Below are 27,292 nucleotides of genomic sequence, written 5' to 3' on the forward strand. Positions count from 1 at the left end.
CCTAAACGTGAAATGTATTACTCACAAAGGGCAGCACATGTACCCGCCCCAGTTGTGCCTACTTGTTGTTCTGTATGTCCGTCTCGAAAAGACTCTTGGAGATGAAGTGGTACTCCACGCCGTCGCTCTCCTGGTTCTTCTTGGCCCGACTCGTGTCTGAGAGAGGAGAAGAGGAAGAGTGATTACCTCAAACCCAGACTGTCTGACTCACTCCTGAGGCAGAAACCATCTAAACTCAGCCCCTTATTAACATCCCTGGAAGTCTGAAACACAGCGCGCTGGGCCATGCCAACCCTTGTATATATTATTGTGTAATGGCACTATAAAATACAGAACCTGTAGCGCTGTAGCACCAAACTCAGAAACTTAACTGACATTCAGCTGAGGTTTACTGTGTCTTATTAAATTTGTCTCTTGTAATGTGGCTGCAGGAACAGAAAGTGTGGCATTAGCAGACAGTGTTAGCCGCAGTAAGGTAATTGAGTTTGGGTGCGCTCATTAACATCAAGTCTCTACATTTACTTGGCCATAACCATAAAGCCGTGCTGTAAAACCGGGCTGAGGCGACACGTGGAGAGAACGTGAGCCAGCCAGGCTTGTGGATTTGTAAGGGTCAAGAGGTCGACTCACACCCTCGTTTGGTTCAGGGGCATTTCACAAGGTCAAATGGGAGAGGTGAGCGCCCATCTGACACTGTGAGCACTTCCAAAACAAACTATTAAACTTTTATCACCTGCAACCAAAACCACCAAGTTCGGCTTTTCTTTTCGTCGGCACGTGTGGAGGCCGTGCCCGCGTGATGGAGCGGTGCCTTCGATTTTTATAAGGTCCAGACCAATCTACAGAGTTCATTGGTTGTGTGATTTATACAATGTGTCACTTGCTGGAGCAGGAGGGAAGACGGCGATAAATCCAAGCGTGGTGGAGAAGACGCTGAAGAAGATCAATGACTTTCTGTCCTCAGCCTCAGACAACGGTAGGAAAAAGAGCAGGCGGGGGCCAGACAGGCCTTCTCACAAGATAACATATACTTAAACAACCCCATTCAGAAACGTGTAAGACACATTGCCAAACGGCCCCTCGATAGTTAGACCAACACCATCCACCATGCACTATTTTGGCATCTGCTTTGTGGCACAGAAAATAATTACAGTGCAACAAAAGAATGTGCATCCGTTCATTCTCAAATCATGGAAAATATCAGTAACCTTGGACTGGAATTGAAATGTTTAACCCCCCTACTCTAATGGCTTATTGCGATGCTCCTTGTGTTTCTTAGACGGCTGGTTTACATTTGACAGCAACAAGTAGAGAGAGACGGGGAGAGAGAGAGTGGGATCGAGACAAACCCAAGGTTTAACCGGGGCCACAAGTCGGTGGTCTCCCCGGCACCGGTTTTCAAATTAACAAAAAGGGGTAATGCTTTCGGGGCTTAATCTGAAACAACAGCAAGTGTTAAACACATCCATGTGTCCATTGGCAGCAATCAAACGTTGAGATGAGATACTTTCCGAGTCTCTTTCCTCTCAGGGAGAGCCAACACTTGTGCCATACGTCTTCTGTACAGGGTCACAATCAGAGTGTCTGGGTTCTATTAAAAACAGCATCACAGGTCACATTTGAGAACAATTAACAGCCAGTATGGAAAAAAAAGGCAGAAACGATGGGATTTTAATACCACGGACCTTTCAAGTATCAGCCTTCCACTGGGACACATCCATTATGCCACACGGCATGTAACAAACACGGCAATTAATATTAGCGGACTTTATACTTTCTCAAACTCGTGGTCTCCCTCCAGGCTCCAGATGGTAACAACACAATTACTAATGCTGTTGCCCTGGTTGGATGTATAAATCAAAGAGATTTATTTGTCCCAACGTGCAGGCTGTGGGACATCTCAGAACTGCAAAAACTTCAAAAATGCTGGCAAAGTGCGGCGAGCCAGTCGTTTGCAACGCGGCTGGATGGTGCTCAGAATTACGGCAGCTGTCTTTCGGTCCGTAAAAGGAGAAAAAGGGAGGAGGCAGAGGGTGAAGAGAGAGAGACCGAAAAGACATAAAGAAAGTGCGAAAGAAATTGACAAAGAAAGGAGAAAGAGAAACTCTGCCAATTTGTGATGCAGTGGAGTGGCAAGTCTTCAGAGGTAGCATTGGGAGCTGTTGAGGCAGACTGTGAAAAGCTGACAATTACACAGGGGGGAGAACCATGTGTCGAAGGCCTTGAGAGCGGCGGCCGCGCTGCCTGCGATCTGCTCCCCGGTGCGCTGCTGCGTGTCTCAGACAGAACGACCATCGCTCAAACAACACAAGCACTGTCACACACTGTGAAAACTTCGCTGGAACCAGTGAGCTAAACATCCTTTCACCTAAAGTGATTATTTTGATTTGTTGCTAAAAACTCACAGGGTGCACCGGGTCGCTGTGCAGTCGGAATTTGATCTGGCATCTTGTGCGCTTACATTTCTCTGTGAATGTGTTTCCAATGTGTTTGTCTCCGTGGACAGATGTAAAAGAAGCTTCTTGGGTGCAGGGATTCAGAGGATCTGGAGTCGGAGGTGAATGATCCACACGAGACAGCTTTGGTGTCGGTTACTCAATGTTCAAGGGGGGCTCACAAACACAAAAAAGATCCTGTAGACACTTTAAAATAAGAAAGAAATCAATTTGCTCCTTTAATTTTTTATTTTTATGACAATAAATGTTGCAGTTACATTATTTATACAGTGGGCTCCCATACAGCTACTTTGTTTTCCACTCGACAGTAACGGCTAAGTCTAAAATTTAGAAACATTGAGCTTGGTTATACGAGATCTTGAAACCAGATCTTGAATAATAAGAAATATAGTTCTGTTCTCTTTCCTCTAATGTCTCAGTCATAATATTGAGAGAATAAAGTTAGAATATTACAGTCATACAATCATAATTGAGAAGAAACTAAAATAAGTAAAAGTAAAAAATTTCCCATGTAATATTACGACTTTATTCTCTAAATCTCAATAATTTATTTCCTTTAACGTGGCCTCGGTCATACTTCTTCCATTTAAGATTAAGTTTAGAATAAGGGGAAAAAAGGAGAACAGAATGAGAAAATTAAGATATGAAGTTTGGTTTTGCGGTGGTCTAATTTGAGTAACACTTAACTAAATGAGCATTTGCCTCCTCATTTGTTTTCATTCGCCACTTTGCGTTTTTTGGGGCTAACTTCAAAGTTCACAGTTGATTTTAACGTCTCACAGTCCATCTGCCTGACTTATAAACCTGTGTGCACCATGTGGAGAAGGCCAAACGCTGTCTATTTGCCAGTAAATAGCAGATCTAAAAACTGTGGTCTGGTAAAGAACTTATGGGGGAAACAATGTATAAAACACACACACTCACACACACACACACACACACAGGACAAACACATACACACAGATAAGAAAGGAGAAATAACCGGAGAGGAAAGATTGGAAGACAAATGGAATCTACTGGAAGATGCTCAGCCAAGGCTGGATTTGACCAGACACATGCACAGACCGAGGGTTCGACTCCACCTCAGAGAGACAAGGGAACTTACGTGGGATAGTCACACTGAAGTGCTGCGGGTCAGAGATCAACAGTTTCCTCTTCAGCTCGTTCAGACCGACACTTGAAGGTCCTACACAAAACAGAAATACAAGAAAGTGACATAAGTCGCAGGTCAGAGAGTCACAAGGCCATGCTTGATGTACGACTTCCCTTGATGTAGCCATGTTGTGAAAACGATTATCATTATATATTTATATTTATGCAGCATTTTAATGGGAATATCAAGCAACTTTAACATTTTTAGGATGATTTTTTTCAATTCCGTATTGTACTACTTTACAGACACAACAAGAAACCTCACTTTAAAACCCCAGGTCTCTGTTTTAAATGTGCAGTTTCAAGGCCAAGTCAACACACAGGACAGTCACTAAAATGACATCCTTTAGATAATGATGATTTGCTAGGATGATATGAAAAGTCTAATTAAATAAATGTGTGAAAATGGTGATGAGCAAAAGATAATAAGACCTGAAATTTGTCTTACACCATTTTATTATTATTTTGTACTTGTAGCTGAAACGTGATTTTTTTTTCATATATTTTCTCTTGAACTTTTCTTTACCTTTCACTTACAGTGAACTGGTGATACTGGTGTAGAAGCGTACTTCTACACCAGTATCAGTATTTCCCCCATCTATGAAAGTATGACTCTTTCTGTATTTTTGTGTTTTTTGGTGTGTATTTTAAATCAATTTACCACAGTGGGAATTTCATTTCATATCAAACTGTTACACAATCAACCCAGTAAAATCCTTTAGAGCAGAGAAAATTGATTTAATATGACAAAGCAAAAGATATTCTATAGTCTTTTTTTTTTTTAACCAGTTCCTCTCTAGTTGCAGTTTGGCAGAACATTAACATTCAATATACTGCAAGGTCACAGTAAAGGTAAAAAGACCTTTTCCGGAAATGTCGTGAGTCGGCTGGATATCACATCACATTCCCAGTGGGGGAACGGAGGCAACGAGTGGGAGAGGAGAAGGAAGGAGAAACTATTGGAGTATTGACTATTGATGCATCTGTGGCTCCACAGGCTGAGCGTCCCTCCAGCATTTAACGGAGGCCAACATGTGGAGATAGTAAAGTTCAATCAGACTGAGGAAATAAATTCAATTTTGATATTTAGGAACAGAGACGATTTGGCAGCTTAGCTAAACAGTTTTAAGCGAATATCTCATATATATTGTAATTTCATGCAAAATACAGTCAGCAGATACAGAGGCTTTGATGTTTTTTTGATGTAAGAACCTTGTTTACACTGGTTTTGATTTGGTGGAAATGTTTTTGCTGCTCTCCTTCCATCTTATTTTCTGCACTTTGTTTCTGAAAAGTTATCCTCCAGTGTTTTGGTGGATGTTACCAGGCAGCTATAACATCATCCTAATTTGAACTGACTGGCATAAATGCCTTCAACAAACTGGACAAGAAATCCGTTTTGGAGTTACAAGTGCATGGCTCGGTGTTGCAGTGTTTCACCGCCTCTCTGCAGTGTGTGGACAGTTGGAGACAGCACTTGATCTGGGCTTGACATTCTTCACATGCCTGGCGTTCTGGGCAGGCACTACAATCGCATCAATCCCTTTTGGAAATTTGTTTTCTCCAGGCAAATGTGTTTAGCAGGCTGCTCCTCTAAAACAAATGGACAATGAGTTCACTTAGTGATGCAGATTAGGTGGAAAGAGACGGAGGGGATGGAGAAATAAAATGTCTCAAAAACACAAGCTCTGGAGAAAGCGTGCTCCTCTGTGCCCTTTCACTACATTTTATCTGGTGTGAAGATTTCAGAGTGATCCACGGCCCGATAAATAGATGTGGACAACACGGCTCTTGAGCATAAACTCTGCTTCACACACACACACATTCTAAACCCATGCTTTCCCTCTGCTTCTTCACCCAGCAACAAATGGATGTGAGTCCTATTGTGCGACTGCTGTAAGTGATAAAAGCTGTTTCCTCAGTGTGCTCAGACACACACACGCACACATGCCCTTCTGTGAATTCAAAAGGAGAAAAAAAACAAGGAGAAAAAACCCCGACCCTCTGTGGAGCGACGGCACAAGGCATTTTGTGGTTACCGTCTCACATAAACAAGCACATGGCCAGGCAAAGACAGCAATCAATCTTAGCAGGGGAGAGGGACTTTTTCAGTAAGAGAAAAAAAAAACTCAAGTCAGGAGAACCTGCATGGGGGATAAGAGCACGGGTGATTTATTAAGATGAGGAAATGGAGTTCATTTTGAATTTGTTTCGGGAGCTCAGGAGGAATGTGACGGTGCTGTTTGAACATGGATGTGGACCGATGTTGTTGGAGATGATGTAGGTGGCGGAGCGTGGTCATAGAGACACTTTTATGAACCCTATCACAGCAGTGTGGAAGGTCAGCCCAGCAGGACATTAACCTCCATAAAGCCTTGTTAGCTTCAATCTGACACTGCCTATCAGAGTCCAAGCTCTGCAAACAACAGAGCCATTTGTACAACTGTTGCCGTGCCACTATCACATGCCTTAAAACCATTTTCACCTTCTACATTTCTCCCTTGCTTGCCACTCTTGATTTCAATGGCGCATGGCAGCAGAACTGCTTCAGAATACCTTAGACGACGATTAAAGCTTATTCCAGCTGTACCGCCGCCTGCCAAAGGGGGCCAACAGGCCCACCACCAGGTTTTTTACAAGCAGTAGCAGTCCTGCTGGTCCTGTTCCACCATCTGACCTTAAACACGCCACCTCTTTGTGCATTGTTTGTGTTTAACAATGCCCCAATACAGGTACAGCAACATTATAAATCCGAACGCCACAATAAAAAAAAGGCATAACTCACAAAATATTTTGGACGAGGCTGCAGCATTAATATTGTTTATGTGTTTTTTTTTCTTCCTCCATCTGTCTCTGTCACTGGGCCTCCACCGGTACTTCTGCTTTGCCAGTAAAAGTGTCAGACTTCATTACCACTCTCATTAGAGAAGCTATCGCAAGCGTAATAACTTCCAGGCCAAACATGGAGCGCATCGCATGCAGATTCTGCAGAAGGCCAGGGCCAGGCCCAGTGAGGCCCGGCTCAGGGACCCAGGAGCCCTGACCTGGCCTAAAACCTCCCAGCCTGCCTCACATCCAGGGCGGGCGGAATATTTCGCTGCTACCACATTTATAAGATGACAGTGGTGCACTGTGGTAACTAGAGATCATTTACAATCCACTGCGACTACATTTTAAGCAGGGGAAAGTCTTGATATAGAGTTCTAATTTTATACATTTGGATACCACATAAACATTCACTTAGGCATTAGTGTATTTGAAATATGTTAAGTCTAAACCCCAAACTAAAAAACTTTCAATTCATCAAAATCTTTCTGTAAGTTTAGTGGGTCAAGTTACACGGACATGTGGAAATCAGCACACCATTTTGTCAGGTTAAATAATCAGATATCTTTCAAAACTTTCAGCGGTTGGGTCAACGAATCTATAAATATGTTTTGATTGGCCGTTCTAATTTAAAATGTATGAAAACCCAGATAAGCATCTTGATTTATTTTTTAAACAGATCTCGAACTCTGTGCTACATTCAAGTGCAGGAGGTGGGCAGCGGGTCATTCATTAGCTGGTAGTGTGGACCTGTGCGTCCACATTAATGAAAAATGCCTTTAGGGTAGAAGTGAAAAGTTCCAGGAGAGGGGGGGTGTTTGATATAAAAATAATGTCGGGGGTAGAAGGCTGGAGCAGAGCGGAAAAAGTACAAGACTGAGGCCAAGTCAGGCACGGAGGGGTTGTGTCCCGTCTGCAAGTCCTACAATAATACAGACTTGACTTCTACTCCTCTGGAGAAAAGCGTGAAGCCAGTAAGGCTGGTGAAATCTGCCAGCGACACAAGTCAATGGATTCAACAAAGTCACCAGTCGCCTACTACAAATGAAACGCCAACACCTTATTATCTCTGCGTGGAATTAAGGATCCACTGATACAAATATATTAAGACTTTCAATAGTATATTATATACAAAAGCTGCTTTATGTATGCTGTATGTGAGAACACATATAACTAATGAGTGGCTACGGACTTTCTCCAGAGTTTCCCCTTGGCATAAATCAGGATAATCAGATCAAATGTGAGAACACAGAAGGAGATTATCCAGAGGATTTTTCGCAAGTAAGTGCAGGTGTTGATGACATTTCTAACAACTAAATGACATAAAACGGAAAAAAAATAAAGAAAACTGATTCCTCAAGATGAAAAGAGGACAAAGATGTCAAGCAGCTTTTGGTGATAAGCAGCTGACACAGTTATGTTGATGTGCTGTAAACAAAATAACATGATGTCTGAAGCAGAATTTATGCATTATACGTTGTACAGGTCTGAAGTTGGGAGGTGGGGTTGTGTGTGTGTTGAAATTACTGGACAATACAACTTTCTTTAATAGCTTTAACGAACAGCAGATCCTCCTGGTGGACGGTGATTTGAAAATGCTTAAACCGAGGCAAGAAGTGTCCCTTAGTAACAGGAAAAAGGCAAAAAATGCAGCTAGAGAGAAAAAGAGTTGGAAAGAAAAGAATTCTAATAAGAAAAATCAAGAGACTCTGGGGAGAGGAAGAAGGAGAGGGGGAGGCAGAAAAACATAAAGCAGATCCCTCCTTGGCCCTCCGCTTCGTTACGTGTGAAACTGTCCATGGGTTGTCCTCCAAATTACGGAAGTTAATTGAAAAATATTTACAGAATCCTCTGTGTGAGGAAGTGACACACTGGCAGGGAAGTGGGCTCGCTAATTAGCAACTTGATGAAGTCCATGCTCAGTGTGCCACATTTAAGCGAACCAAGTTAATCAGGCTTTAAAACACCACTCTGCAGAGAGCATGGGACCCTGTTGCCAGTGGTATTTATTTCTAGGTTCAACTCTGCACACAGACAGACTTCTGAGTTCTCGTTCCTTGAGCGCATCTCTTTTTTTGATGAATGGAAACAGATTGGAAAGAATCGCCCTCAAGATTTGGGGAATGCTTTGTTCCGTGCGTGTCCGGGACATTCTTGTCATTTTTTGTTCCACGTAACAAACCTAGAGAGGAAAAGTGCAGAAAATCCTGAAACTCACTGATGGTACAGTTAGAAATATTCAGGACTTCACTGTTGCACCTGGCCGAGCATATTGTTCCGCCGCTCTCTGGCAATGCGAGAACGAGAAACTGCTAACTTCATTTCAAGACCTTGGCACGTTATAAAGCTCTTTGGAGGGCTCAGTAACACCCGCTCCCTCCAGGCAAGTGTTAACAATTCCATCAGCTCGAAAAATTGAAAGGACATTGAGAGTGAGGTGCCGTAAATGAAAGTATTAAATGTGACTGATTAATATCAGGCCTGCTCTGTCGATTCCACTGGGTGCTAAAAAGTCTAGAAAACCAGGAGGCCCAGGATGACTGAGGGAGTTGCTGTGTTGGGAAGCTTGTTTCTGTTTCGGGGGGTCATGGGAGGGCAAGGCCAGGCCACCTGGGGCTCCTGGAGCTGCGTAACTCTGAGTCACACAGTCGATTCTGTGATCTGTATCTGTCACCATGCTGGGAGGTGAGAGTTATTATTAAAATTGATGGCCTCTCCAGTGCCAGGTTTCACAGAAAAAGAGCCGCCCTAGAGTCAAAAACAAAGTGTGAGGTAAGCTGTTAAGAGTCCCGCTCTCTACTCACCAACAAGGACAACCAGCCTGTGTTTTGCTCCACTCTGCCTGCTGTACGGAGCGACCTCCTCGTACGTGGGCACGTCGGCTGTGTCGTATATCTCGCTCTTGTTGCACTCATACATGGACTTGTTGGTCTTCTTCTTGTCTCTCCTGCTGAGACGAAAACTTCTCCTGAACCCAGCTGGAGGTCGGGATGAAACGACAGAGGAGATGGGGAAAAAATGCATTAATCTACAATGTACAGGGGGAAAAAATAGAAGTGTCTGTCGGTATGTGTGTACACTCCAGTGTTACTGTATGTGCACATAAGCCCGCAGCTGTGCGGTTCGATTTATGGTCGTTTCAGCGTCTTGGCAAACACCTCCACTCAGCCCGATGTCCAATACCTCATATTGCATTGTGCAGCTCAGTTTTATGACAGCTATCTTTTCTTTAGGTGAAAGAAGTACCGCGCAACATTCTGCCAAACATTTTCCCTTGATATCACACTCAAACACTTAATTCACATTTTCCCTGGTTACATGTAATGGAGGTTACAAATATGTCTTGGAGACTGGTGGGGGTTTAATGTTTGTGAAAAGCGATAAAAATCATTGCTGAATGCTTCCTCGTCAACTGCAGTACATTGCTGTTTTAATCATGGTAAGAATGATTCATCTTTGTTATTGTAGATTGCTCTAGAAAGTCTTTGGTCTCTACAGACAGATTTTTGCTCGGGTCATTTTGTAAATCAGTAAAACCTAGATGTTCTTATCGCGTAAACGACAGCTACATTATTGGAAATTACTGCTAGTTAGTTGTCAAACTGTCCCGCTTTGAATTGCAATCCAGCCACATTAGAGTTTTAAACAGTGAGGTATGTATGTGTGTATCATTTAGCGTTGATTGGCACGCTTTCCTCATGTTCGTCGTGTGTTTGGGTCTGAATACTTTACAACAGTTGTCGTCTTCAATTGGTTTATGGCGTGTCCTTGGACTGGCGTCGCAGAGGTTTCTTAAAATACAGATCCGCCAGCAAGCATGCCGAAATCTTATGATCTACGACAGTATCAAAAGGAGGAATTTACCCCTTATTTGAGGACTAAGGTTTTATATTTATGACAGATGTTGGTTGAAACTAAACGGAGGTAAATCTCCCGAACCCGGGATGTCTATAATATCCTTTTTCTGCATATGCTCATGTTTTTTTGTCAGCTTCTCCTTTCATTATTTCACTTAATCAGTAATTAATGAACTCAAAAGTATGATATAAGATGCCCGAGTAAGATTTAGACAGCATGGAAATTATGGACTGAGATGAGAATCAGTCTCCTGATACCCACCCCTTAATACTTTCCACAACATTTTCAAACCGCTGTGGAGCTGAGCAGACACTCAGCGCAGAGAGAGAGAGAGAGAGAGAGAGAGAGAAAGAGAGAGAGAGAGAGAGAGAGAGAGAGAGAGAGAGAGAGAGTCTGCGTTCTTCTTCGCTTGTACTTTCCAAACAGACCCTTAATAAGGGACGGAGCTACTGACTTACAAATGAAACACACAGTAAGTCATTGGAGCAGAAATAATAATGTTTTTGAATGAACTCGTGTATACACATATGAGTGTATACACATGCCCAGGCACTGACTAAAGTGTTACGTTGAACATTTGAGGCAGACTTTGTTCCACTGCGAGCGAGTCCTGGCTTACATTGTCTGTGCCATTTTTCTCCTGTGGTTTATCAACTCATTCAACACCCCCCCCCCCCCCCAACCGAGGAGCATTACCCTCTGCGGCACAGTGGAAAGCACACGCCGCTGATTTGCATGTATTCTGCAAAGACATCAGACAGAAACCAATATCCACAAGGGTTGACATCATTCCAATAAACATGCTGATGAGATCCCATTGAAAGCGACCTGTCAATTTTCAAAAGTTATGACTTATTTATTGCAACGTAAACTCACTGCTGGTGACTTTAAATAATATCATACAAATCATTAATTCTTTCCGTCTAGGAGTCTGACAAGCTGCCACCTCATTGGCTCAGGCTGATGATGTGATCTACTACTTTCCACAGGGTAGGCATGTGTCTTTCAACAATCAATATAAATGCATTAATAATCCATGCATCCGTCCATCAATTATCTCTACCGCTGATCCTTTGAGGGTCAATGGGTGAGCTGGATGGCTCACATTGGGCAAGAGGCAAGGTACACCCTGGACATGTTGCCAGCGTATCACAGGGCCAGCATTAGGAGACAAACCAATCACTAACCCCATGCAGCCAATTTAGAGTTTCCAATTAACCTATGCCCAGTCTACATGTCCTTGGACTGTGGGAGAAAGCTCCACCTTGCCGCCTGTCTCAGTAATATAGTGTTCCTCAAATGTACCTAAACCCTCCATGACAGCTGCATCAAAATAACGGGGAGAGAGTTCTCCTGCCTCCGTCATAGTCCAGCCTAAAGGTAAACAAATAAAAGCCTTGTGCATCAGTGAGCAGCAATGCATCCCTCACCAAACGTCTCCCCATAACAACCAATCTCTTTGTCAGTACAGATGGAGACTGAATTTGACAGGGGGGACGGAAATTAATTTGATCCAGAATTAAGGGATGATTCATGTCTTGTTCAAATGAAGAAAGTCTGCCTGTTTGTCATGAAAAGCCTTGGAACACCCTCGTGTTTGTCACAAGACGATCCAAGCGTAAGGGTTACGAGGAGAAAAGGAACGTATTATATGTGTGGCACTGAGATCCAATACCTCATTTAATGGCTTGACAGGTCAAATCAAATTTGTTGACAATTGTTCTGTTTCAAATTTCCCTGAAATGAGATCTGAGTAGTGGCGAAGGAGCCTTGTGTATCAAGGGATATGGAGTTAAAGTCTCATACACGCACGCACCTCATAATGGTGTGCACCAGGCCGTGACTGGGTAATTGCCAGGAAGGCAACTGAAAACTGGCATGAACATGGACACAGACACACACAGACACACACACAGACACACACACTTTGTCTCAGTCCTAGTCTCTTGTGCACATTCTCTCTCTCTCTCTCTCTCTCTCTCACACACACACACGCACACACACATGCTTTCACTCTCTCATGCACTCTCTCTATCTTACATTAACACACACATACACACACACACACACATTCACACACACATTCACACACACACCAGCAAAACAGAAACAAGAATAAAGTGCAGGAAAAAAAGATGAGCTTATTCAACACAGTGTAAACCTAAGCTGTGACTACACACACACACACACACACACACACACACACACACACACACACACACACACACACACACACACACACACACACACACACACACACACACACACACACACACACACACACACACACACACACACACACACACACACACACACACACACACACAATTGCTTGGAAGTCGGCAGCGGTCCTGCGAGCCCATTTTCCAGTGTGATAATATCTTACAGCCACGTAGGAAATTCAGCATGTGCGTAAAGAAAGCGCCCTGAGGCCTTTGCAAACTTTGAATGCAAACTGCCCACTCTAACACTAATATCCTGTGAATTTCTATAATACCGCATCTGTAAAAGAAATGGCTACTGTAGTACAGTGCAGTAAGACACATGCTCATAAAAAAACAAAAACATATGAGAAGAAGACTCAAGTCCTGCATTCACCGGTGGATGTCTGAAAGAGAAGAAGCCTGAGAACTGTACAAGCATCAGGTCTTCCAGATGTCACGTGTAGGCGATCATCGAGATGACAACACAGAGAAGGATAAAAAAAATTGCGCTGTTTCACCTCCAATCAATCTTCATTTTGTTCTCAGAGAGAGAACAAGTGTGATGGAGAAATTAAGTAGGTGAAATCACCTGTTGCCTAGCAACCCCCTGAAGTGAGGGCCCCTGCCTACAAGGGACGACCTGCAGGGCCCTCCCGACTCTCCCAGCGGGGGACCCTTCTCCTTGGGACTAATGGAGATGACATCTATGGAATTAACCAGACATGGCAGCTGGGGATCAGGCAGGCATTACACCCTCGGCTCGATGCCACACGCTGCGGTTTAACGCTGGTAACACTAAGTCCTGTTTGTGGGTACCAAATGTGGGAAGCATTACTGGCTGCCTCAGCCTGATTATATGTGCCCATTACTAGCTTGGTTGGAAGGCTCATGATCGGGAGTTAGAAAACGCTTTCCACACTGTCAGCTATTATTACCCCAACAATGAATAAAAGGAAGAGATGTGTTGCTGCTCATACTAACAAAAATACAAAAGCCTTGGGTAGACAGCACTGCTTGATTTGATTTATTACTAATTGGATGTGCTCGCATAATACAAGGAAGCATGCTGGACTCTCAAGGCCAAATATGCCTGGATTTCTGGAGGTTTGAGATCATTGTGAAGAAAGAAGTTGAACAATGCCAATGTGGTTGGGATAAATGTTCTGTAAAATTTCTTCAAGAAGTTGTTGAGAAGTGGAGAGGAGAGTAGGAGTAGATGAGTAGGAGAAGACTAGGGAGATGAGACAAGGAGGAGGTGAACTGGGAAAGGGGAGGAATCAGAAAGGGAATCAGGACAGGCGAAGAAACAGGAGCAAAGAGCAGAGCAAGTGGGAGAGGAATCTGGAGAAGATGGGAGGACAGCAAGTGAAAAGAAGGAAGTGGACATATCCAGACAGACATGCGTGTGTCCTTCAAATGCTCCCTCCACACAGCTGCTTTAGGGCATCTGTAGAAAGGATTATGCTACAGTAGTAAAGTGGACTCCATCGCTGATCTGGGGATATTTGTTTGTATAAAGTGTCTTAATGTTTCCGGCAGTAGCGTACATACAGAATACCTATTCCAGCTGGGTTCCAGCCAGCTGATGTACTTCACTTCTCTGGTTGTAAATGCAATCAAAGCTAAAGGTTAGGTTCGCGGGTGTGACATTTGAAATATATGCATGTAGGAGTCCACTGTGGAGAAGTCATTACAGTGATATCTCGGGAGAACAAATTCAGGGAGTAGTTTCCATTGCCATTGCACTGAGCAGTTGGAAAGGGGCACCTCACCCAAGTGTTACAGGCTTATATGGTGAAATAACACTCCAGACCTTTGGCTGCAAGAAGTCCATTTGTGTCAAGGGCTATTTGTTTTTCCCCTGTGTCTTATCCCACAGCTCTTTGGGCTCAGGAATGTCTCTTCTTAAAACGATGCCTGCTGACTTATGTGTTGGCAACAAAAAAAAACACTTGCACGCACACACATGTACCTCTCCTTCTTCTTGAGTCCTTGAAGCCACTATCAACTTGCCAAATGGGGCCATTGGGTGCCAAAAGCAATTAGGCCTAATGCCGGCTTTCCTGTTTGTCTCATCAGCCTGATGTTCAGACAGAGACAATGCTCTACAACCACGCCACAGTCAATTCCACATCACTTTTCTGACACTTTAAACAACTGGAATGGTTGGTTTCGAAAAACTAATTAAAAAACACACCTGTAAAGCAAGTGCATTAACCTGCTTTGATAAACGTTGGAAGTCAATTCAAATGCATATCGTTTAAATCTTATAATCCCCCTGCACTGGGGGAGAAAAACTCACCAAACCTAAAATATTTGCCCCTTCAAAGCCACAACTATTGAATTTGGAGCCTGATGAACTCATCTCATTTTTAAATGGAGCGTTCTTTATTTCCGTTTATAACACTTTTTCCACAACTTGGACATAATTGGACTGTGAGAGGCTGATGGATATCCCAGCTCCTCTCGGTTCAGCTTTAACTGATTTGGAGTTGCTTGCTTGCCCTGCGTCCATCCATCCGCTGTCTCTCTCTCTGGATGTTCGAGTGAAATGTCACTAAACGCATTCATATCTCATTGCAGACGTATGGATCTTCTGGTTATGTTTTAAGCCGAGTACACTGAAGGATCATTGGAAAAAAGATCTCTTAGCGGATTTTCCGAACACAAAGATTCCCTCTGGGTGTCAAATCTACTCCTTAATGCTTTGGATGGAAACAAAAATCTTAAGCACTGCTTTCTAGAAAGAATTGATAAAAAGGCATCATGGGACATAGGTTCACTCCTCCTCAGTTTGGCTTCATTCTCTAGTCTGCTGGCTCTAAAATCAAGCAACATCTGAGCAAAGGAATCTGCTCGCCCCCGAGTAGTGCTCGAGGATCGCTTTTGGCAAAGGACCTTACAGACGTTGCATCACTGAGAGAGGCATGAAGGGAAAACAAACCCAAAACTAAGGACAACAACTGTGTACCCCCTCCCACCGCCTCCTTTATTTCCCCATGCAACCTCAGTAGCATTGCAAAAGCATCTGTAAGTTCTAGGATTTCAAACTTTCAGGGACGGGCCAACATTAAATCACACAACCACATCCAACAGGCAGAAAAGCCATGCAGCAAGTACTCTCATAGACAAGACGTTATTATAACTCACAATTTTTTTCTCCTCCTCCTCCTGAGGTTCTCTCATTTCAGTTAAACCTCGTTCTGGGCTGCTGGAGTCCAAAAATGCTGCTTACCCACTAGAGTTCTGGATGTTGTCGGGTACAGAGGTGGAAGAATAGAGACTGAGGTCATTGACCTAACAGAGGAGGCAGGGTGACATTGAGGGCAAGCTTGATGGGGACAGAAAGGAGTGGAAAAAGACTGAGTGGCGTTTGGCATAGTTCAGCCTTGGGAAGTGACCCCGACTGAGCCTGGGAGACATGGCTCAAACTATATATTTATAAACTCATGTGTGCACTAGATATCCTGTGAAATCTGTGAGACTAAATGGTGTAGAGTGCAACGACAAGTTCACCTCATGACCTCAAATTCTGAATATAGACTGAATGGGAGAGGGGGGACTGAGAGAATGAGAGAGAGAAAGAAAGAAAGAAAGAAAGAAAGAAAGAAAGAAAGAAAGAGAAACAGACAGAGAGAGACAGAAAGAAAGAAAGAAAGAAAGAGGGAGAAGAGAGAGAGAGAAAGAAAAAGAGAGAGAAAGAGAGAAGGATACACTACAGAGAGATGAACGCACAGGATTTGTGTACGAGCCAGTTAAGATTGCCTGTGGTCCTCCAGAGGGACGATACCTTATGATTTGTCGGGAAAATGACAGTGGTAATAAAAACACGATGGGGAAGATTTTCTGTACAAGACAGAGAATTGGAAGCAGCTCTCTGGGAAGGGCTGTCGAACCAAAGCAGGCCATGGTAATTGTCATTAAGTCTGACTGGGACCACATCAACAAGGCCGGCCCTCGGCCGGAGCTCCAGAACAAAGCGTGGAAAACAAGCCGTCCCTCTAACCCACATGCATCCAGAACCCTTCTCAAAGCTGTCTTCAGACCCACAGCAGAGGCAGAACAGGATAACTACTACATTCTGCAAATCTGTGACCGGATCTGCCAGTGCACTCATGTTGTCAGTAAAGGGGCCGAAATAGCACCCTGTCGGCTAGTGTTCCATGACCAAATTATGCTGTGTTTTCACATGGGAGTCCAAGTTGAATCCGTTGTACCAATAACACTGTGGGATTTAGAACAGCATGTCAAGTACATTACGAAAATAACAATTTCTTTGGGTAAAATGGCACAGAAAATAAAGACAAGTCTATGAAAAAAAAAGGGTTGAACAGTCAGGAAAGTGTTAAAGGAGAGGACACATGGAAATCTAGCAACATCACAGGCACTGTCTTGACTGTGTATGTGTTGATTCAACTGCAACATCAGCAGGGCAGAGGACAAAAGGGAAGAAGATAACATCTCTCACCTAGGTGAAATCCGCTAATATTTGCATCGTCCTCTGATGAGAAGAGAAAGAAGGGAAGAAGCCAGAACAGAGGCACAAAATAATGTTAAAGAGAAAGTGACAGGTACCTACCGCTTTAACCGCACAATGTCCATATTCCATACAAGTACACAAAGTACACACAAGTAGAATTAATAAGACATAGGTCCTTTTGAGTTCTGTTGATTATGTCCAGCTTGTCCAGAGTGATAGCCATTGATGTAGTGGTAAAAAAAGAAGAGGGGCTAAATATGAACCCTTCAGCTAATGATCATCATGACAAATGACTCTGCATAAAATAAAACAATCAAAAGATTTAGGGTACCCAAAAATGGAAAAAGCCCTATTCTTTAAATCAAAAGCTGCAAGTAAATTTGGGATTACACTTCACTACATCACTGGCCATTGCTTTGGATGTAATTTTGGAAGCCTATGAATATTTGACTATTATGAGTGAGTTCATGAGTCTCCAAAACGATGTCCACTTTAATGAAAATGACAGGTAAGCAGGTGAAATATGAAGCTTTGCACAATACAGGAGCCAATGTCCTGCAAACTCTTAACAGTTTTCAGAGGAGAAATTGGAAGGGACATATAATGTTTCCCTTTTAGAGCGATTAACTTTGACGTGAGTAGACAGGCCAAATGAAAACAGGAAGGATGGGGAGCAGAGGTGAGCAGTACATCTTTCATTACATACAAAAATTATGGAGGGATATCAGTCTCTGCAAGTGGTTTTTCCGTTTGTGTATTGTAACACTATAAAACCCTATCCAATAGGAGATGTAAGCAGTACCTTCGATCTCATCGGCTGTGAGTGCAGTAGAAGCAGGGGATGGAAATGAGTCACAGTTAGAGAAATTACTGTAGTAAGTAAAGGGAAGTTGAGGGAAGAGATGAGATAAGAAGAAGAAGGAACCTACCAAACTCTACCGCCACATCATCTTAGAAAAGCAAAACAAAAGACAAGAAGAGATAAGAGGAAACTTTTACTCTAAAGTTGTGATGTGTCTGTGTTTTATGAGGTAGGTTCACACGTTCTTACAAAATAACAACTCCTAATTCTTTTAAATTTGTCATGTTAGTTAAAAATTCACAACTTTACTACCACACAATTACATCAAACTTTGACTTCACAAAAAAAAATAACTATACATTATATATAAAGGAATGGAAAATCAAATCTAGGGTTGATTACTAGATTCTAGTACTTCTACTACTATAATTCATTTAGCCACATCTCAAAGTATTTACCACAGATTGGGAGTTTGAACCAAACTCATGTCCATGTGATAACAAATCGGACTAAGAGCTTTGGAAAAAGCTCGTAAGAGGACATGAGTTAGTTTCTTTGCTTCAACTATGACAATCACATTTCAAGCTAAATTAATATTTCTACTGTTTCTGTTTTTATATCCATCGTTACCTAGCGAGACATAGTCGGTGACACATGTCTGTGTTGCATCCAGTGAAACTTCACAAAGAGAAAAATATTTTGAGTCAAAAGCTGCAACAGACAACCACAAGTATTCATACACTTCTCTCCAATTCAGACCCAAACCCTGAAAGCGACATTTTGACCCTACCATTTTGAAAGGGGAATGCATTTTACAGAGATGCAGTCCATTCAAATTCAAGCAAGCTTTTGAAATTACTCCAGATGTTGAAGAACACCATCCAAACAGCTATAAGATGATTCAAAATGGGAGCCAATGTATCAACTGTGTGTATGTGTGTGTTTGGTACAAGATGCCTTTTACATTTGGAGGCACTTATAGATGCTTCCTCTGCGTCACATGTTCCCATTTCGGCCAAACAGGGTTAAATCGAAACATGCATAACACCATCTTACACAGTTTGGTGCTCGCCTTCTACAGCGCTGTGTTCATTTCCCAGAGCGCACTGCAGCTCAAGGAGATGTTGCGTCACAGTTGGAGTTAATGGCTAGCCAAAACAGCAGTCAGGACCAATCACTGCAAAGGTTGTTTCATGCTTGAAACTTCCAGTCTGAGAGCGGTGATTGTTTTGATGTGTGGAGACAAACGTGTCCGCCTTTATCTGACATCTTGTTTCACATGTAAGCGTTCACGGCAGTGTTCCTGATGTTGCCCTCCTCCTGTTGTAATGTGACATTTTAAGTTGAACCAGCACCTAAACCACAATTTGAGTCAGACGAAAAAGTAATCGGAGGGGTGGGGGCAGATGGAGGGAAACTTGAAAGAGTAAACAACAAGGACAATATGACAATGATAAAGCTATCTAAAATTCTTCCAAGTGCTGCCCTTATTTCAGTCGAAAGGCTTTCATCTGGTGCCCATCTTCCACAGGAATGATCCACATTGCCCAATGGCCTTGCAACCTTGTACACCAACATTCCTGTTCTAATGAAACACCTTGCGATAACACTGTAGAATGTAAATGGCCAGGGCACCGTCAGTCTCTTCAATGGTGGAAGTGAAACTTTGTCTTTTGCCCTTCTGAGAGTAGAGTTCACCCGCCTGCCTAGAAAAAGAGTTCGAGAGCACTGAGAATAAGCAGCAGTCATGATGTGAAGTGAGTATATGAGGATGGCCAGGCCTGCAGTGATGGTGGCAGCCAAGCCTGTCATTTACTGAGCGCAGGGAGCCACGGCCGCCCGGATTGTGGCAGTACAACTTTCGCAGACACAGAGCAGTCGACCAGTCTACCACCAGTCAGCAGACCAGCCTTACTGGATGCTTCATGGCAGACCATCCCCCTGGTAAGGGACTCATGCTTAGGGGTATATCAGATGTTACCCCGGACCAAAGATGCACCGCAGAGGATGACAGAGGGGGTGAGAGTAGGGTAGCTCTGGCAAAAAAAAGAGGAAAGGATCGATGGAAGAGAAAGATGACTGGATGTAGTGTTTGTTTAAGGATAATTCTAGGTCAGATTTTTTTAGTTTGGGATGTTGTTTTGATGAATTATAACAATTTGGTACACATCACAGTAGTAGCTGAGACCTAGAAACATGATTATATTGCAACTAAGTCTCAAGGGGAAAGAAGTATGAGTGATCAAACAATCTGAAAGGTGGCACTAATTTGATTTATTTGAAAGTTAATCCAAAAGAGACTGGATACAAATTGCTGGCAGCAATCCCTTATTGCACAACAAACAGTGTATGCAAAATGACAGCAAATAGGCTGGATTCAACTGTGATGGATATTTGGGTAACAACTGCACTCTTCATCTTCAATTTCTCTCCCAAATAAATTTAGCAATTAGTGAGATTTAGCAGTTGGGGACTAGAGTGACCTTGGGTAAATAATGAAAGGGATTGGATGGTCTATTGTATAATATTGGATAAAAGTTGGGTTCGGAGCTCTACGGATTATACCTGGCACAGTCGACCTTCCAGCATTTCAGGGGCGCATGGCTGCTAGAAAATCTAAGCTATCTCCTTACACGGGAGGAAGAGACAAAGGAATGACTCCTAGTCAGCACTCTGTAAATGGCCCTGAATTATGAGCTGATGTCACCCTTCACAAGCAACCAGCCTTCTCCATGAACAAAGTGGACACTGTCACTTTCTTTCTCTTCTGCTCTCTACATCTTACTGCTTTTCTTTTAAACAGCGGAGACATGAGAGCTGTGGATTTTTCCAGATGACGCAGAATGAGATCTTCATCGTCAAACTTTTGGCCTTTAAATGCTCAGCTGATTATTGAAAGTCAGGATAAGGAACAGAATGAATGACAGAAGGGAGCTGGTCTGCATTATAAGGCTGACTGACTGTATATAGCACAAAATGCTACAAGCATCTTTGCATTCGGGAAAGTGATGGTGAACCTAGATGCAAGGAGCTTAATGTAGTAATAACTTGATCTATAAATCTTTAAGGGTGGTCTCTGTTGGGTTATCTGGCCCTAACCTTTGAGGATAAAAAGGAAATTTTATCTTGCAGCCATTACGCTTTGTGATCCACTCCTATGTCTGTAAGTGTTTAAGTCGAAAAAATTAAATGGACGACTAAATTGAACACAGGGCCAGGTTCAGGGCCACTTAAGACCAATCTTGGGTGCCATTTCGCAATTGTTCAGGCTCTCGCTTTAGAGAGAGGCAGCAAACGTAAGAGGGATAGCCCTATAATGCAAGGAGAGAGCGACGCAGAAAGACCCCAAGGTGAGCGATAAGTGTGTCCACGTGTTTGGCAGACCACGAACCAAACCAAACAATCAGACAGTGGAGAGATTTGCATGTCAGACAGAGGAACAGACATGCTGTAAGAAAGCCCAGAGAGCCGTCAGTATGTTCACAAGGAGCAGATGGGGAGGCTGGAGAAGAGCCAGGTAATGGTAGGGAACTGTGTCGTGAAGAGGGGCGAGGCGGGTACACCAGGTTGACCTGTGCAGAGGCAAAATGGTTTATCTAGCCTGCAGCCAATTAATTGGCTTTAACAGTGAAACTAATTGCACTTTAAACATCAGTTTCATAACTGAGGAATGCATCCATTAAAGCGGCAAGAGCAACAGTCAGGAAAGGGATTATTTATATCTTGCAAATGTTAGGCGTAAATGGACACGGTTAGGCTATGCTTGCCGTAGCCCCTCGCCAAGACCAATATTGTTTCAGCCGACGGAGCTCCCGGGCTGGAAAGAGAGAGAGAAAGAGCAGGCGAAAGGGACCCCCTCCTCAATCACCACCTCTTTTCTCCACTTGGTAACAGTGGGGTCTCCACGGCATCCTTCAATTAGGTTGTAGTTTATGGCCCCGGGGCCCAGCTGGGCCAGCGTGTATGGAGCCAGGATCCAAACTTTGTCCCCCTCTATCTTTACTCAGCCACTACCTCTGCACGGGCTCACATCTGCTACCGAATGTGACCCCTCAACTCCTTCTCTCTCCATGTATTACTCCCTCAAGCCATCAAAAATCCCCTTTTCATGTTTCTGCATCCACTCTTTTCACATTTGATTGATTTTTATTTAGGACACTGGGAAATTAATGTGTGTTTGTGTCTGCAAGAACAGAACATTGTCAGAACATGAACCGTTATGATTCCCCCAGGTACTCCTTCAGTCCTGAGAGGGCCTTGTCAAGGGAATTCCTACTATTCTTGCATACACAACTAATCCTGACAGTGTGCATGACATTAGCAGTTGAGTATTGCTGTAGCTCAAAAGGACAATTATATTCCTTTGGTAGGGGCTGCTGCAGACTCTGCTACACTTTACACCTGCCCACTGTGCATCAGGGAGGTGGAGGGGGTTTTCAAGGGGTGGGCTTTACAAATCCCATTAATCATAACAGGAATTGTGCCATTAAAATGAAATAGTGCGTCAACCTTACAGCACTGTCTGTTTAAAGCTATTTAGCAGGCTATTTTTGACCATCCTGCACCATGTATGCCAGTGTGCGGTTGAACATGACCAGGAAATGACAACATCCATAACTCAACCGAGGGTTTGAATGTGAGGTAAAAGAGACTAATGCTAAGTTTAGACGTGGTCAGTGTAGCTCTGTCGGTTATTTCAGAGCTACATATTGAAAGAGTCACGTTACATTAAGGGCTCACCGCCATGTTGAGGGGAAGCGAGCAGTCAAATGGACATGTCTGCCTCATAGTGGTAATCTACAGTGAAAAATATGGCCTATAAAAACTAGGCTTTGGTTCAATGGGGTCATTGTGAGACCAGAACATAAGGCCTATAAAGCCAAGTACAAGTGTGATGTATTTTTCTGAGCGTTCATATGTTTGGGAAATTCCAAATGAAAGGAGGGACACAAACTGTGCACTGCAGGGGACGGCCTGTGTGCTATTTAGGGTGATAATATATATGACATGATATGATTATGTGCGTTTGACAGTCGGCATAGGGATGAGTGCAAAGGACAAAATAAGGCCGAGATGCACGGAGGGAGCAAGAGAAGAGGTGTCTGCAATTAGGCTTGCAAATGAAAAATTGAAAATGATGAGCATATAAGTAACCCTGAAGAAATGGTACGTGGGATAACTGTCTGTAATTACTCTGATATTGAAGCTGCAATAGACAAGCTCACAGCTTGAGTTTAAGCTGCAGGAGGAGAAGGTTTTCTTGTGTCTTTTTTTCGTTCTGTGTGCAAGACACAGCAGATACTGGCAGCATGGCCTCCTCCTCCAGGCAGGCGCAAGAAGTCATGCAGTAATGCAAGGCCACAATGCCAGCTGTATGGCCCACGCTGATGGCTTCATGCACCGTAGCGCACCATATACAAACCAAATTGTTATTTGGCAGCTGTTTGTAAATAACAACCAACGTCTTTGTCATTATGAAAGTGCATTTCAGGGAATCGCTTCCAGAGTTTTTCAGTCAGGTGCAACGGAAAGTATTGCATGTGTGGCATAAACAGCAGTCGCAACAGGTGTGTGCAGTTTAAACAAATTGAGATGTTACCAACTTAGGTCAGAACTATTTTTTTCTGGCTTAAGAAAATCTGAATTTTGAAGGATACACAGTGTTGTGAGTCATTGGGAAGAAGAAATGTGACTGTTCTGGAGTCAGCAGCTGGACAGGAGATTGAGAGTGTATTTCACACTGATTACTGTTTAACAAAAACAAGGGCTGCACAGTATTTATACCTGCAACACATTTGTTGTTTGTGACTGATGAGAGTGAAGAGTTGTTGGCTTTTCTTTTAGAGAGAGTTGTGTGAAGAGGACAAGCTGTGAGATAGTCCAGTTGGCACGTAATCTATTACTATTAGCACTATAAATCAAAAACATTGGCCTTGGTCTTTTTTAACTTGTGCACTCACACCTTCCACAAAGCCCCCTACCTGTTGAGAATTAGAAATCAGGCGACCTGATTCAAAGCTTTTTTTCTACGAGACGTTTCAGCCGATTAACTGAAAAAAAAAAAAACGAATGCAAAAGCCACACAACAGAAAAAAAAGTCACAAGACAAATGAGCGACAACGGATGCAGACAAAAAACCTGTACCACAACCCTCCGATAAACAAGCATCATCATTTCACTTGACAGCAGTAAGAAACTCATTTCACTATCAACACCCGTTGAATGCCATGGTTGTGTATGTGACCGCTTTTCTGTTTGAGTTGTGGCTTTTGCATTTGTGTTTTCTTTTTATGCAGACAGTGAGGCCACCTTCCTTTTTCTGTAATTTTACTGTGGTGATATTCATTGTGGTAGTTTGAGAGCTCTTTTCACACCTCTACAATGAACCTCTTCACTATACTTAAACCTAAAGCCAGGATCTTTAGGCCATAACTAATCATTTCTGCTGCTGCCCCTTTCTTGTGTGACATGGTTTATGTCTCCTGTCTTCATTATGAGGCAATCAACCATCTTTGATTTATAAGGGTAATTTAGCTATAATCCCTCCATTTCCTGATCTCCTACGTCCAGGCTTGTTATAACACATTTCTGCTAAGTGCTCCAGCTGATGCGTTCTCACTAACTTTCCTCTACTGAAGAGCAACGGTAAGAGTTATGGTTACTATACAGGCCCCCATGGTAAGGTACATTAATGTGCTCCACAGTAAAGTGCAGCACCTCCATCACGTCTGTAAGTCTATTATCAGATCGTTAAGCTGTCATTAGGCTAGCTGAGATGTGAGGAGGTGAGCTGGATAGGTAGGGTGCCTGGTGTTTTGGCTGGAAGGTGTTAAGGGTTCCAAAGGTTTTCCAGTGTGCGAGCCTCTTCCTTGTTTGCATTAAACCTCCTGCATGACTTAAATCACGTCAAGAAATGGCAGGGCAGAGACGGACAGAGGAAGGAAAGTCTGGCTAGAGACTGCAATAGAGACAAGAGAGTGAAACAAGGAGCAGACGGGAAAATATGAAGGAAGGTAAATCCAGACACAGCACTTCCTATGATGACAGGCGTGAAGCGCTGGAACTGCACAGTGGTCTGCAGCAGTGGCTGCAAAGAGCAGGGATGAGTTCTGACTAACATGCTTGATGTATACACTTTGTTGAGATGCGTTCAGACATGCACTGAACTCGAATAATCTCCTTAAATTATCCTTGGGCTGCATATGTGAACATTAGAGTCAAATGCTGCAGACATACTTCATGTGTGAAAGGAAAACTCTGGAGAAAATTCGGACCCCATTGTGTGGACATTTTCGGGAGTTCATGTCTGAAGTTACTCCCTTGCATTATTTTACCTGAGCCCCCACCAGCAGTGTACTGGTGTGTTGTGTGCTGGTTAGCTGTGATCAGCAGACAATATATGCTTACATGATCGTCTGCTCGAGGTCCTCTGGAATGGAAGAGTCGCAACAGGTCGTCGTAGTGCAAATCTCCTGGAAGAATAGAGAGGAGGATTAAGAAAAAGAGGAGAAAAAGAAAATAAAACCATCAGTTTTCATAACTGCGTTGGGAATAATAAACACTACAAGAGAGTCCACTCGTCTGTATCCACCAGGTTCATTCTGTCAGGTGAAACGAGTGAAAGCAAAGACGTAAGATGGGAAGTTGAAATATAAACACACTTGCTGTTGACCAAAGATAAATCTCAATGTTTGTGAAATGTTCTCTTTCTCTTCTTTTTCCTCCAGCTTTACATGTGTGCATTTCTTTTTTTTCCACCTCGGGTGCTTTCGGACAATGCCAAGAAACTGCCCCAGCCTCCTGAGCTCTGTGCTGCACATCAAGTGCGACCATCCGAGCGCACACTGATGTGCGATTTTCCATCCACTTGCTGTCCAAAGTGGATCAGTACCAGCACTATCATTTTCTGTCATTACTCATTTCGGGCCAGACTTTGTGCGGAAATCCAGACTATTTTGGCAGTGTGAAGAAAGAAAAAAAACGGAGTAAAAGAAGGATAAAAACTTATACGACTTTGACAGGAGAAGAGACAGTTGAGCCAGCCTTGTTAAGAAGCAACAGCAGACAGAAGAGGTTGTTCTAGTAGGGTTGTTTCTTACCTTTCCTGGAACTGTTTGGACGGGATTAAGCCCGCACGGGGGTTAGCGTCACCCTCAAATTTCGCCTGCCACCACGTTGCATCATCTTGGCTCATGATCTGAAGGATGGTGCCCTTCTTGAAGGCGAGTCCAGCCTCTTTACATGGGATGGCGTTGTCATTCTTAGGGTCGTAGTCAAAGAGTGCCTTCACAAACACCTGGACATGCAGCAGGAGAGGGGGACAGAGGAAAACAAAGAGCGGGATTGAGGGCACAACAGGAAAGAGCAACGTTTCGCCGTAAATGACTTTTCCCTCCATTTCATGGACTGTGAACCCCAAGTCAACACTGCAAACACAGAAGGTGCTTCACCAAGGCTCAGGTTGATTTATCTAGAAAGGTCACAGCAATCAGAGCTTGAAACCAACTTCTTGCTAAGTTAATCTCTCCATATTGTTCCATCAACACTCAGTATGGACTGATCCCTGCCACTGTTTTCCAAGGGTGGTGAGATTTAACCTACCCTGAGTCAGAGCCCCCATTTGGATGTGCTCACGTTCACCCTCTGACTTTCTCCATTTCTAAACACAAGCTAATATCAGTTATATTTCCACACCAATGACCAAACCAACACAGACAAACTGGTTGTTTATGTCTCAAGGATTATGTCTCATTTGCTTTGGCAGTGCGGGTGGGGCACACTGCATCAACACAAAGGAAGCTGGATCTAAAAGTGGAAAAATCTGCAACTTCTTTTCCAGTTGTGGGTGCTGGGAGACAACCTGGGGCACCTTGTTTTTCTCTTCAGTCCATATTGAATTTTGTCATAATGAGTTATCACAACTAAGATAACCTCAGTACAAGTGGAGAGGAAAAAAGATGAGAGGGAAGGAAAGTGTGAGAGAAAAAAAATGCTGTTAGATTCAACTTAAGGACTCAAAGTCCTTATGATTTAACGGTTGCTTTGTGCCATGTAGTGAAAATATGTTTTAGACAGAGATGTTTTGTCTAGGCCACAATCACTGCTTTGGCCACTAAACAGAAGAATATATACATCTAATTCGATCTGCCACCTTTCTTCTCTTGGCTAGGCTTTTTGGGCCTGTATGAATTCAGCCAATTATCTGCCCTTTGATGCCTCCACACTACCTGAAGTTAAGTGCACTAGCTATTCTCAGTGTTTGGCACTGGCAGAATATTTTCAGATGGGTTCCTTAAGGAGCCAGACAGTTTCAACCATTACATGATGACAAAGGATGTAAGTGAAGTACCCTCCTCAGAGCCTTTGTTTCACGTGCAGGGTGGGCTGACCTGTGAACAATGATAAACTGCGCTTGACTTCGAAAACTTAGAACCGGGGGAGCGGATCCAGCTTCTGTCCGATCCTGATAGATGAGCTTGTGAGAAATGGTGTATCAACACCTCAGTGGGTAAGA

The 27,292-nt window shown here is 43.3% G+C and overlaps 1 protein-coding gene across 2 annotated transcripts in view; it reads right to left on the minus strand.

Moving 5' to 3' along the window:
• The window catches only part of mpp7a (MAGUK p55 scaffold protein 7a), a 131,831-nt gene that overhangs the window by 14,091 nt on the left and 90,448 nt on the right, over positions 1-27,292 (minus strand). Inside the window, exons 10-18 of one of the 2 annotated variants that reach the window (XM_062379823.1) lie at positions 25,878-26,074; positions 25,186-25,250; positions 18,409-18,456; positions 17,906-17,926; positions 17,779-17,793; positions 16,965-16,997; positions 9,239-9,412; positions 3,562-3,642; positions 63-156 (exon numbers count right to left, since the gene is read on the minus strand). In XM_062379823.1, the coding sequence (XP_062235807.1) occupies positions 63-156; positions 3,562-3,642; positions 9,239-9,412; positions 16,965-16,997; positions 17,779-17,793; positions 17,906-17,926; positions 18,409-18,456; positions 25,186-25,250; positions 25,878-26,074 (728 nt within the window). The remainder of the gene's footprint in view (positions 1-62; positions 157-3,561; positions 3,643-9,238; positions 9,413-16,964; positions 16,998-17,778; positions 17,794-17,905; positions 17,927-18,408; positions 18,457-25,185; positions 25,251-25,877; positions 26,075-27,292) is intronic. The other variant, XM_062379824.1, reaches the window with a different exon arrangement.

The sequence above is a fragment of the Platichthys flesus genome, chromosome 21, assembly GCF_949316205.1.
Source record: "Platichthys flesus chromosome 21, fPlaFle2.1, whole genome shotgun sequence".
Classification (NCBI taxonomy): Eukaryota; Metazoa; Chordata; class Actinopteri; order Pleuronectiformes; family Pleuronectidae; genus Platichthys; species Platichthys flesus.